Source organism: Anas acuta, chromosome 1 (genome assembly GCF_963932015.1).
Source record: "Anas acuta chromosome 1, bAnaAcu1.1, whole genome shotgun sequence".
NCBI lineage: Eukaryota > Metazoa > Chordata > Aves > Anseriformes > Anatidae > Anas > Anas acuta.
In genome coordinates, this window is record NC_088979.1 from 75,498,741 (window position 1) to 75,510,761 (window position 12,021).

At 37.5% G+C, this 12,021-nt stretch overlaps 2 protein-coding genes across 6 annotated transcripts in view; both read left to right on the plus strand.

Moving 5' to 3' along the window:
* Nucleotides 1-5,787, plus strand: part of WWC3 (WWC family member 3) — a 99,646-nt gene extending 93,859 nt beyond the window's left edge. For 2 of the 3 annotated variants that reach the window (XM_068682733.1, XM_068682722.1), the window contains exons 20-23: nucleotides 21-113; nucleotides 1,126-1,356; nucleotides 1,738-1,865; nucleotides 3,253-5,787. In XM_068682733.1, coding sequence (XP_068538834.1) covers nucleotides 21-113; nucleotides 1,126-1,356; nucleotides 1,738-1,865; nucleotides 3,253-3,319 — 519 coding nt within the window. In that variant the 3' untranslated portion in view covers nucleotides 3,320-5,787. The remainder of the gene's footprint in view (nucleotides 1-20; nucleotides 114-1,125; nucleotides 1,357-1,737; nucleotides 1,866-3,252) is intronic. The other variant, XM_068682713.1, reaches the window with a different exon arrangement.
* Nucleotides 5,788-6,239: 452 nt separating this feature from the next.
* Nucleotides 6,240-12,021, plus strand: part of CLCN4 (chloride voltage-gated channel 4) — a 46,713-nt gene continuing 40,931 nt past the window's right edge. The window contains exon 1 of one of the 3 annotated variants that reach the window (XM_068682746.1): nucleotides 6,240-6,511. In XM_068682746.1, the coding sequence (XP_068538847.1) occupies nucleotides 6,508-6,511 (4 nt within the window). In that variant the 5' untranslated portion in view covers nucleotides 6,240-6,507. Of the gene's footprint in view, nucleotides 6,601-9,098; nucleotides 9,242-12,021 lie in introns of those variants that run through there. The other 2 variants (XM_068682757.1, XM_068682755.1) reach the window with 2 other exon arrangements.

Here is a 12,021-nt window from a genome sequence, read left to right on the forward strand (position 1 = left end):
TCAATATCTTTTCTACTCAGCTGTATCGCAGTGACAGTGACAGCTCAACTCTGCCAAGGAAGTCACCTTTTGTCCGGAATACCTTGGAGAGGCGTACTCTACGGTATAAGCAGGTATAGCTACGAAACCTTTTTTTACTTAAATTGCTAGAACAGTGGCACTGGTAGACATGTAAAGCTTTGGTATAAACGTAAACTGTGATGTTTTTAGGAAATATATGAGTGTTCTGTTATGTAATTAGTGTGAGGGGTTGTTTTGTTTCTTTTTATTTTTTAAGCTGAAAGACACAGAAGTGAAATACTGTTGTGAACAATTGCTGAGGAAAAAACAAGGTGTGGCAGACAACAACTAGCCACTGGATTTGTATTGATTTAGATGTAAACTTTGTTAAATCTTTAAAATCTAGTTTATGATGCAGGTTGCAGGCCTGCAGAAGTGTGTATGAATAGTGGGAAAACATCTTGCTCCCCTCCCATGCAGCCTACAAGCAGCAGTATTTGAGGAATAAATAGGTTAAGTTCTCCTTTTTCTTCCCACCCTCCAGAACAGGTGGGTAGAGAAGGACAGGTAAGGTGTTACCTGTAGATAAATCATGTAGGTAAACGTCATATGGTTTAGCCTGGTAAGCAGAAGTTAATCCCTTGCTTATGTATGTAAGTAGACCAGCATGCTTCCCATTTTGTTTCGCAACATATCTAAAAGCCAATACTGAATAAATTTCTTTAAGGGAAATCTGTTGCACCGTGCACTGTTTTCTAGCATCGTGATTCAGTTATGAGTTCTTCGTGTTATATCCCTTTTATTGTCATCATTACGTAAGAGTTCAGTCCATAAACTTAAATTAGTTAATTATTTATAAGCTAAGACTAGACTGTAAAGGAATGTAGTAAAAAGTATTAATTGAAAAAAGCTGTGTTTTGTACAGAAAACCCTTACAGCTAGTTAACCTTTCACTATGGGGTACAAATAACCTCTCTAAAACTGTGTCAAAAAAAACCAACACTTTTTGTAGAGTACATAAATAAAATAAAATGCATGCCCTTTGTAGCTAAAAATAGGCCAGTATACCATGTACCATGTTAAGAATAACATTCTGTGCATTTTATTTGAATCCAATTAATTCAGCAGTCCTGCAGATCATCTTTGGCTGAGCTTATGGCAAGAACGTCCTTAGACCTGGAGCTGGATCTCCAGGCATCCAGAACTAGACAGAGACAGCTGAATGAGGAGATATGTGTCTTAAGAGAGTTGAGACAGCGTCTGGAAGATGCTCAACTCAGAGGGCAGACAGATCTACCCCACTGGGTCCTTCGGGATGAGCGATTCCGAAATTTGTTGAAGGAAGCAGAGAGGCAGGTAAGCTAACATTAGATGAGTAGTCAACATTTCAACATTTTCAGAAACTTCTCATTTCAAAACATTTTGATTGTAGAAAAATCTCTAAGGAGCTTTTTCTTTTTTTTTTTTTTTTTTTTTTTTACAAAATTTCAAAATAACTAGAGTTGCTTCCATATATACATTAAGAAATTAAACAATAGTATCAGTCTCCTTCATTTATATTCATTCATTTATATTCATTCTCCTTCATTTACATTTATGATCTTAGTTATTTAAGATAATATACTGGTGTGGTTTTACTGGGATGAGTGGTAACAATCCACCATTTTAACCTGGGTAGTCTTGTGTTATATTTATTCACATGATAACTTTTGGCATTATATTTTTTCTCATTTTCAGACAAGACAGACCAAATTTGAACATCACCAAGAACAAGCAGCTGAAAAGATGCTAAAGAAAGCATCAAAAGAAATCTACCAGTTGCGTGGGCAAAATCAGAAGGAGCCTATTCAGGTGCAGACTTTTAGGTAAGTGGTAATGCGTACTGAACTAGTGTAACAATAGTTCATTACGGAGGTTAAAGCTCTCTGAAACATTTAGCTAAAATACTGTGTGTCTTGTATATAACCAGTAATTTTTAACCACATACTGATTTGGGCACATGAGTTTCCTTTGAATCACTTGTAGTACAAAGAGGCAGATATGGTAAAGTTGTAGTGTTACAATTGTAAAACACATGAGGAAAAAAATTCTTCAAGTGTACACAACATACCTTTAGGTGATTCTTTCAACTTAGCCTAGTTACTGTTAAGTTCAGATGATTTGTCAAGTCTTCAGTGCTAGCCTGTAGGCCTAAATAGTTTGTTTAGTGTAATACATATACATTACTAGGAACACTCTCTCCCTGAAAATTACTCAGTAATATTCCAGCTTTCTTTTAAGCCTCTTCTTTGTGTTTTATTTCCTGTTTCATCTGTGTTTGCATAGTATGTGTCCTCTCTTAGCTTTAGTTTGTGTACAGGTGCCATTGATAATGGGCATTTCACAGGAAGATTTTATTACTTTAGCATTATTTTTTTCCTTTTTTTTTTTAGTAGAATAACATTAGGAGTAAGGAATGAAGAAATACTAGTGCAGTGTAGCTGTGGGGGAAAGCTCAGCTACAATTTTATATTCTGCTGTCAGTGTTCCGATTTTTAGAAGTTGTTTGCAGGGCATACTTAAATAAAATGCAAAAGTTGTCTATCCTTTAATGAACTATATTGGAAAGGGAAAGGTCTTCCTCACAGATGTGGAGAGGAAGTAAGAGGAATAAAAATTCTAGCATTGCTTTTGCATCTTGTATTTCTGTTAATAGAACAGGATTCATTTGCTTTGGCTACTGAGATAAAATTATGTGGGGAATTGATGAGATGAGAGAGATGCAGTAAAATGAAGCAAATGATAACTTGCTTGTTTAAATTCTTGCCCCTTGTATGCACACATTCATTTCTTACAACAGGTAAAGAATATTGCTTCTCAATAAAGAAGCAAAAAGATGAAAATGCCATCAGTTTTGTTGTTCTAGGCACTATTGAAAAATGTAGAAGGTGAATTTTGCATTGCAGAGGGAACTTAACGCAGGGCTAGTCCCGTGAAACCTTTTTACAGTGAACTATAATTGATGTCCAATAAGTTGTATAAAGCTACCACCTAAATTTTCAAAAACAGTAGTTGTGTTCAAGGGAGTGCCTCCAAAAGCACGCAGTGAGGAGTTGTTTCTCATATTGAAGTAATCCCACAGTTCAACGTGTAACAAATAATAACTACTAACCAGAGTAAAAAAATGATGTTCTTGCAGGGGTGTGGGATATATTTGATTATATTTTATTTGAGGCATATATTTGACTTTCTTTTCATCTTTTTTGGTCACAGAGAGAAGATAGCATTTTTTACAAGACCAAGGATTAACATACCTCCTCTGCCAGCTGATGATGTATGACATGTTGCATTGTAAACATGAAGTATTTATCGCTTTTATTTTAATGAAGTTATTAGATTAGCCAAGTTTCTTTAAAAAAAAAAAAGTGCAAAAGCTAATATACACGTTTTGTAAAAAATAAAAAAGTAAAAAAAAGTAAAAGTAAACAAAACCATATATATAAATATATATACATATATATATTTTATAATAGCGACTGCAACAAGGCTTGGTTTTTCCTTGTTGTGAAATTGACATCTCTGAAGACAACTTATTTTATAAAAGATCGACTATCCTGTTAAGAGCGTGTACAGTTTTTATGCTGTTTTATTTGACTTAAAGGCTGGAAGACAGAAACAAAGTGAGTTCAGGCAAATTCACTGTAGTGTAATTTATTTATAGTGCCTTTTTTCCTTGAAGGAAAATACCTACTTTAAGATGTATTTTAAGACTGAAATTTTGTTCTTCAGTATTTGTCATACAGTAGAATGGAACCATTGAGCTGGTTTTGTTTCTGATACCTGAAATGAAAATACTGTGTTCTAAAATTGTCACTTTTTTCAGCTTTATTATCTGTAGCTTATTATGTATATTGTATCCTTTAGCACTGTCTGCGTTATAGCAAAATATTATCACCTGCAATGTGTTTAACACTGATTAGAAGTGATGTTAAACATTGCAGAATTCATTTGCATGTTCTTACTGTGCACTAATAGATTGTTTTCATTTCAGTTTTGTCTAAAATATCTTTATATTCTTAACTAGATTCTCAATTTAAACGGAGGAAGGAAAAGGGTGACAGGTCTTTGTTTTGCTATTTAAGGGAAAAGTAGTTAAAAGAGCACTGTGAGCTAGCTGTGTGGAAAAACTGCTAAAGGAATATAGCAACTTCTACAGTTTTAAAGATTCTGATCTGATTCAGGAAAACACGTGCTAATTTCAGAAAGCAGCTGCAATAAGTAAGGGTGCTTAAGCACATGTTAATCCTAATGGATTTGCTTTGAGGTTACTGCATGTGAGTTCTGTTGTACAGTGACACTTTCCAGAAAGGAGGTGTGTAATTCTGGAAGATATAGCTCACTTGATTGATAGTTGGACCAGCAGAAATGTGGTGAGAAATACTTTTCCCGTAACCATTCATTGTAATGAAAGACTGTCACCCTAAATTCCCGAGAATGCCAGTTTTGTGTCCTTGCATCCTGCAAGTATGTAAAAATACTTCTTTACTAAGCTACTATAATAGTTTCTCATATTTTTCTAATTATACCTACACAGAGAGGTGCCCAACACAAGACTAACTTTGCAAATTGCTGGAATTGCTTAGAAGGATGATCATGCTGTCTTTTCATTATGCCCAGGTCAAATTGACTCCAAATTTTTGTATGTCAGGAAACCAAAGCAACAGTCAAAAACTAAACTTATCAAAACCTCTGACCAATGGGAATATTTTAAAATATTTTGTAAGTCGTCTATGTGAGTTTCAAGAGCTTATACTCTGTTAGTTTGTCAAAGATCAGGAAAACCTGATAGTGAAACTGAATTGCTTTTATTTGTCCAGGCTGAGACCAAAAATACTGGAGGGGATGGGATGGGGGCTGGTAAAAGACGTTTTAAGCAAAGACGTTTAATTTTAAGCTACTACAGGCCTGGTATAGCCTATAATCATCACAGACATCAAGTGATCTGGTGGTGTAGCAATACGTATGAAATTAAAGTATGGTTAGCGTTTATCGTGCTAACCATCCTGAAGTCTCTCTTTTTGCCAGTTAAGTTTTGATGGGTGTATATTGGGTTCCTTGGGCTGAACTAGAGCTATTCAGAAACTATGCAGATAAAAGCCACGTAAATCATGTAAGAAATTGCTAGTGCTTGGGTAAAAGTCTAGGGACAGCAAGCTTTCAAGTGCTTGTTACTTGAAAAGATCAGTTGGTCGGAATTTCACGTCTCATGTTCAGTGGAGACCCTTACATAGTAGTATTTATCCAAAGTTACCATGTGGTGATACCAGAAATACTTGCTGTGTACTAAGAATAGACAACACTGTTTTCATGAGGGTGTTCCAGTCCTGGAAGAGCTTGCCCAGAGAGGTTATGAGATCTCTGCCCATGGAGGTGTAGAGGATTTGACTGGGCATGGCCCAGAGCAGCTTGGTTGTGTTAGACCCGCTTTGAGCAGGGGCTGCCATAGGGACCTCGCTTCCACCCTGAATTGTTCTGTGACTGTGTAACAAAGGGGCAATGTCTGGTGGCTTACCTCTTAGGGGGTTCAGCTGGTGTTTTTAATTAGTGACTGCTTGGAGACATCGTCAGTTTATCTTGTGAGTCCGTGATTCTGACTGCTGTAATGAGTTCTGTCTTGATGTGGTAATGAGTTATCATAGTCAGTATTCATCTCTCTCGTTTTTGTCACAGTTCTGTATGATTGTGTCATTTTTGTATTATTTGAAAGTATTTCTTCTATAAAATAAAATAATTTGCCATAAACAGAAAGAGAGTTTTGTTTAATGTCATAGAAGAAGACATTGTTGCAGTGGTTTGTATTTGCCACACTGATGATGCTTTCATGAAGAAATTTTATATTTTGTAAAACAGTGTATGTAATGAATTTTCAAATAAAAAAGAGGAAATCTGTGAAGTTAGGGATTCTAGAGAGGTTGCACTGAAGACCTGAAATGGATACAGAGTGTAAGGAATGGCAGGTATGTTCTCCCACGTGCTTATTGCTCATGATAAGCCGACAGCTGTATCTGAGGCTCCGAGCTGAATATTCCAGGAATTCACGGGTAGCTCCTTATGACACATTGAACTGCATTTTTTTTCTAGCAGAAGTTTTTACTTTGTAGATTAGTATTTGAAATAAATTGACAGCATTATTTCTGTAGTATCTTCTTTATGACCAATCGCAAGCTGAAAACCACTGGAAAAAATACAAGTTAATGTTAGTAGGCAGAACTGCACTGCTTCTTTCACAAAGGAAAGTTAGACCTTAATATTTATAGAAAGGCCATTTTTTGGTTTCTCTATGCAGCCCTAAGCTGCCAGGAGCATGGGCAAATTTGTAGTACTGACACTTGACACCTTTCTCATCCAGTATTCGCAAGGCGTTAAGGGTATGACACAGTTTAGGTTATTTTTAAAATGGTCTGCTTGAAATAGTCATTTGGAATACCAACTGTCTCGCTACCATCAGGATCAACAACAAAAGCTATAATGGGTATGTTGGTATGAATTTTCTGATATAAACATGAAATCTTATATGTGTTTCTTGCCATGATTCTAGTAAGCACTTTGCAAGACTTCAAGGTAAGTATATAAAATGAACAAATGTTTTTTTAGGAATCAAATGAACTATGTATTTTGCATCCATTCTTAGCAGAATGCAAATCTAAAATTTGTATTATGTTTTTAGTTTGGAGGAGGGTATTTTACTGCTTGTATTGAATCTAATCTCCTTTTTAACTATAGAGTCATAGGTCTATGAGAGGAGGAAAAATATGTTTACAGAGGGACTTAAGAAACTACAGGCTAGCAAAAGCAAGAACAATCTTTTCTAAAAACATGATGTGAACAGTATTTTCTTTCCTCTGAGATTGCTTGATTGACTAAGTATAAATGAAAGAAAATATCAAAGAGTCAAATCGAATTGATTTTGGAATCTATGTATATAAGCGATTTGCTTGTACTGTGGAAAATCTTAATATTCTTGGGAATTAAAAGCTTCTCAGAAGCTGTTTCTGCTTTCTTATAACTTTTCAAAATCTCTCAAATTTGAACATATCTGGCTTATAGAATCACATAGTCTACAGTGAATCAGTTACTCTGTCCCTTTAGTGTGCAGCTGGATCATCCAACTAAAAAAATAGACATTCAGGAAGAGACTCAGTGAGTTTACCTGTGGTAACAGACAAGAAAATTAAGAAGTGAATTTAGGAAAATTTGTCCAGGAAGAAATGGGAGATTGAGAGCCTTGTGCTTGTTTTCTTATAGCACAGAATTGCTATCCTGTGTTTAGGTTGTGGTACTTGCATTCTGTTAATGTGTCTTATGGCACGAAACTTTCCAGGTATAGATGGTTGTGTCTGACTGATTCAATTCAAATTGCTTGCTGTTTTCCTTACTTCTGTTTCATAAAGCAATTAAGGAAAATTGCAGATACTTTATCAAGAAACTAAATTAAATACTCTGTGTTGGTTTAACTTCCTCCACAGGATTCAATTGGCATATTAATATTGATTTTAATGGGCTCAAAGAACAGACGCTGGCAAGAAGTTAGGCCTTTCCTCCCATCACTTTTCCTCACTTTACTGATGTGGTTATGGTAGCTCTGCAGCTATTAGTGATTCATGAACGATAGGGAAATGCGATCTGCACTACTGTGTGTAAAGGGCATAATCAAATCTCTTTCCTAAAGGCATGCTCCAGAAAAGTGTAGGACTTGCAGGTGAAGCAAATCAAGTGCTCAGATTTCACAATAAAATTGAAAATGTGTAACTTCCGTTTGGGTAATCCATATCAGAAATAAGGGGTACTGGAGCTCCCTTCAGCTTACAGACAAGATCTGGAGGAGCTGTGTAGCCATTTTGAAAAGGTTTTGTACACTCTGTAACAACCGGCTTGCTTTGTTGGGCCGAACTGTCTGCTTAGAGCATCCCCCAAAAAATGTCCACATGCACTGGTACAAAAAGGTCTTCCAAACTGTGCTCTGTGGCCTTTGAAGTTGGTGGAAGCCACGTGTGTGCCTTCAATGACTCATGGATGTTTTCACGTGTACCTGTACAAGATCTCCCTCTACCTAGCTGTTGTGCTTGCTTAAGTAATACAAAGCACAACTTGCATACCCTTAAGGGTAAAAACCAGTCTGCACCATGTTCAAATAAGAGACAATAAGCAGCGGAAGGTGAATGTCTTGAAATAAAGCATAACGTTGCATGCACACAAACTTGCTTATTTGTATTCTGTCTTAATAAAGAACAGTTATAACCGCGGTGTTGGAGAGCATGATCCTAGTGGGGCATTTGAAATCTGTACAATCAACTTTCGAAATTACTATTTTGTAGTAGAACTTGAATACATTGTACAGTATAACAAAAGTGTATGTGTGTGTATATATATATATGGTTCTCAGTTGCAATACATAGTTAATCAAAATGTGAAAGTCGAGATAATTGCTTTATTATAATATTTGATGGGAAAAAAAAAAGAAGTTTCGAAAAAGGAAAACTAGGTTGGCAAATAGATCTTTCAAGCAGTAGCAGTTGCATTGAAGAAAAGGCAGAAGGCTGTAAATGAGGTTATTTAATGGATGAATGGGGTAGAGAATGAGGAAGTGAAGGTAACAGAGGAACAGAACCTTTGAGGTAATCTTGCAAAGCTCAAATATGACCCAGAAGTTGGAGGGAAGTCAATCTGGATAAGCTTGAAGTGGAATAAAGGGAGAAGGAAAAATGCAAGGGATGGTGAAATTGTGGTTTGTCTCACTTCCAAGCTGCTGTGATTACATATTTCATAAAGATTAAAGAAGATAATTATGGCACCTGGGCGCTGCTGCAGAGTAGGTAGGAATAAATCTTAATTCGCACACAGTATACTTACATTGCTTTTTCCTCTTGAAAAAAATGTGATTGTTATTGCTGTTGCAACAAAATCCATGAACTCTCTTTAAAAAAATAAAAGGCTCAGGTGAGGGGGAAAAAAAAGGCAGCAGATGATCTAATGGCTGAAGAAATATGTAAGGAAGGGTAAAGAAGCTTGCAGTTTAATCCTGCAGGATTACAGAGCAGTCTCTTTCCAGCCCCGTCTCCTATCAGAAATCCTATAGACGGAGGATGCAGTCACATGATTGTTACTGCTTCCTCCCCATGACATCATTGCTTTGCAGCCATACCACCAAAGAAAGGATGCTATTAAAATCTTTGGGTCTGGGCTAAATGATGTTGCATTGCAGGTAAGCAACGTTAATTCTTCGAAAAAATTAGTTTGCCAGCTGCTCGTGTGCTGCTGTCCTGGAGCTGCAGCTCTGTTAGGCAGGGTTTTCACTGGAAAAGAAAGCAGAACGGTTTCTCTGCAAGCAGAGGGTTTGCAGGTGCAGAGGCTGCTTGCTGGCTCTGTGCTGGTCTTCCGGCTGACATCCCCAGCAGAAAGGCTGCCAGCTGGAGCTTTAAAGCTGAAGAAGGCCCTTTGTCCCTGCATCTTGCTATGGCTCCTTCGTGTGTCTGCTGAACTCTGTATTTGCGTGAGCAGCCATCATCATCCAGCCCTGTGGAGGGAGAGAGAGCAGCAATACTGTCTTGGTTGCATTCCCCGTTTCGTGGGATTTTTGGTTTTGCTTCGCTTAGTTTTTAACCCTGCATGCCTAAAGAAAGTTATTACAGAGAGAGATGTGTCTGCGCTTTAAAAGGAATGAGGATTAACTTGTTCAGGGGGTTAACAGATGTATTTGGGGAAAGAGGCTTTTCCTTTTTTAATTTTTGCTGACGTGGTTTGAAAGTACCTAGTCCAGCAGGTTTCCCGCATAATTTGCTGTAGCGTAGGATAGGTTTTGTTTGTCATCCAAAATAAACATGAAAAAATATTCTCCCAAAAAGACAGAGGAGATGACAAGCAGATTTTTGCTTCTTACACAAACTGCCAATCCTCGAAAGGCTGAAAAATCCTTGCTAAATGGATTTTTCGGACAGTGGGTATTTATGTAGCAAAGTCCAAAGTCTGTTTTCTTTTCCTGGTGTGGGTGTTTAATTATGCACTCCATAAAACTTATGGAAGACATATATTTTCAGATTAAAAATGTTGACTTGACTCTTCTGTGGCTTTTTTAATTCTGGCTTGATTTTTTTAAAATATATTTTAGGTTATTTGCAGTGCATTATTATTTTTCTTAGTTTAATACAAATGCTACAATGAAAGAAGCTGATTTTTGAGCTTATACTAGTCAGAAAAGTAAAACTGCATTCCCCCCCCCCCATTTTTTAAGTGTTCTGATAAATATTTTGTTCCTTTGCCAGAGAATGGAGGATGACTCAGCTGCAGCTTCATCAGGCAGATAGTCAGGTGACTTTTCATTCCTAGTACGCAGGAAGTTTTCTTATTTGTCAAAATCCTGTTCTTTGTTCAAATATTTTTTCCCACTATTGAAAATTCTGAGAATTTGGCATGTCTAGGATCTCTGTATGCACACCCAAACACTCGTGGAGGAGATTTTGGATCTCCTATGGTAAAGTTAACTAGGCTGTATGCCTTAGGGAAAGGTGGTCTGAAGTGACGATATATGCAGTCATATCAGGGTCAGAAAACATGGAAGAAAAAAAAATTATAGAACCAAAACCAACAACTAAACACAACCAAAGCCAACAGTAGTAATGAAGTATTGAAAAAAATGAAGTAAGAAAGGACAACAGTTTTTCAAAATGGAAAGCTCTAAGAAATTTTTTTTTCAGCCAAACCTCTGTTTTTACATGATCTTGGTTCAAAAGCAATACAAATACAAACCTGTCATTTTATGAGATCACAGTGAAGACTGTATCTTGATGGCACTAGTACTGAATTTCCTCTTTTAAGTTCCTCTGAAGCATCAGGAGAAGTCTTGTGTCAATTCTTCCTACCTAGCACTTAAAGTACACCAAACTCCTCTCTTGCTCACCGTGTGTGCAGGGACTTGGCTCTTTTCCCACATGAAGTACACACCAGGGCTCCCACACACAGATTCTATGGGCACAGTGTGCTTTTTTTTTTTTTTTGTCCTCAGCCTGGATCATATTTGAGTCCTGGTCTCCTGATTTGAGTCAGGTGTTTTTCATGCAACAAAAGATGTGATACCAGCCTAAATGTACGCTGGAACATCTCAGAAATGAATGATTTGAGTCCCTTAACAGCTATTTAGTGTAAAACTGTGACCCTGGAAATATCCCTGGTTGGAGTGCTTTGCTCTCCTGGGCCGGGTGTGTTTCACTCAGGGCACCTGCCCCATCTGGTTTCTGGTGGTGCCCATCTCCCTGCCAAAGGACGTAGTAGCCCAGGCCTTTTAAACCAGGACTGGAGGAAGTCCCATGGATGGTGTTGGATGGTCTGCCTGCAGAAAACAGGCAGGGGCAGTTTGTAGAGTAGGAGTCTAATGTGTTTCTCAGCATATATGCATATATACACTAAAGGTAATGGATTTACGCAGATTTCTTCCTTTCTAGCCCAGAAGAAGCAAAAATCACACATGACCCACAGTTGATGCTAAAAGAGAAATTCTGTCAGGGTGACTGTAGGTTACTATTCCTAAAGCGCTTCTAACATGTTGCACTAGAAAATTATCACAAGGGCGGGCCTTTCCTTTCTTGCAGGTGGGGGAACTCGGGGGTATGAAGTCACCTTTCTGTAAATGCACAGCTGACCAGCATCAATTGCAGCAATGCCAACCACTGCCCTCAGAAAAACATGACCCTCCATCTGTATGAGTGACTCACTCAAATCATGAGAAGTGACACGGTAGAACAGATTAATGGCTTTTCTACTGCAGGTTTATCAGCTTTATTTCAAGCTGAGGGCTCAGAAAGGTTTTTAGTGAGAGATGCATTTAATGCTGCTACACTCACCATTTAAGGGGAGAGCCTTTTACTGCAACTCTCTTCTCTCTGTATTTATTTTTTTTCTTCCCCTGGAATCCATGTTTTCCCTCTTAATGCTATCATTTTCTGACTGAGGACACAAAAGGCAGCACTGCAGACCAAAACCTGGTGCTGC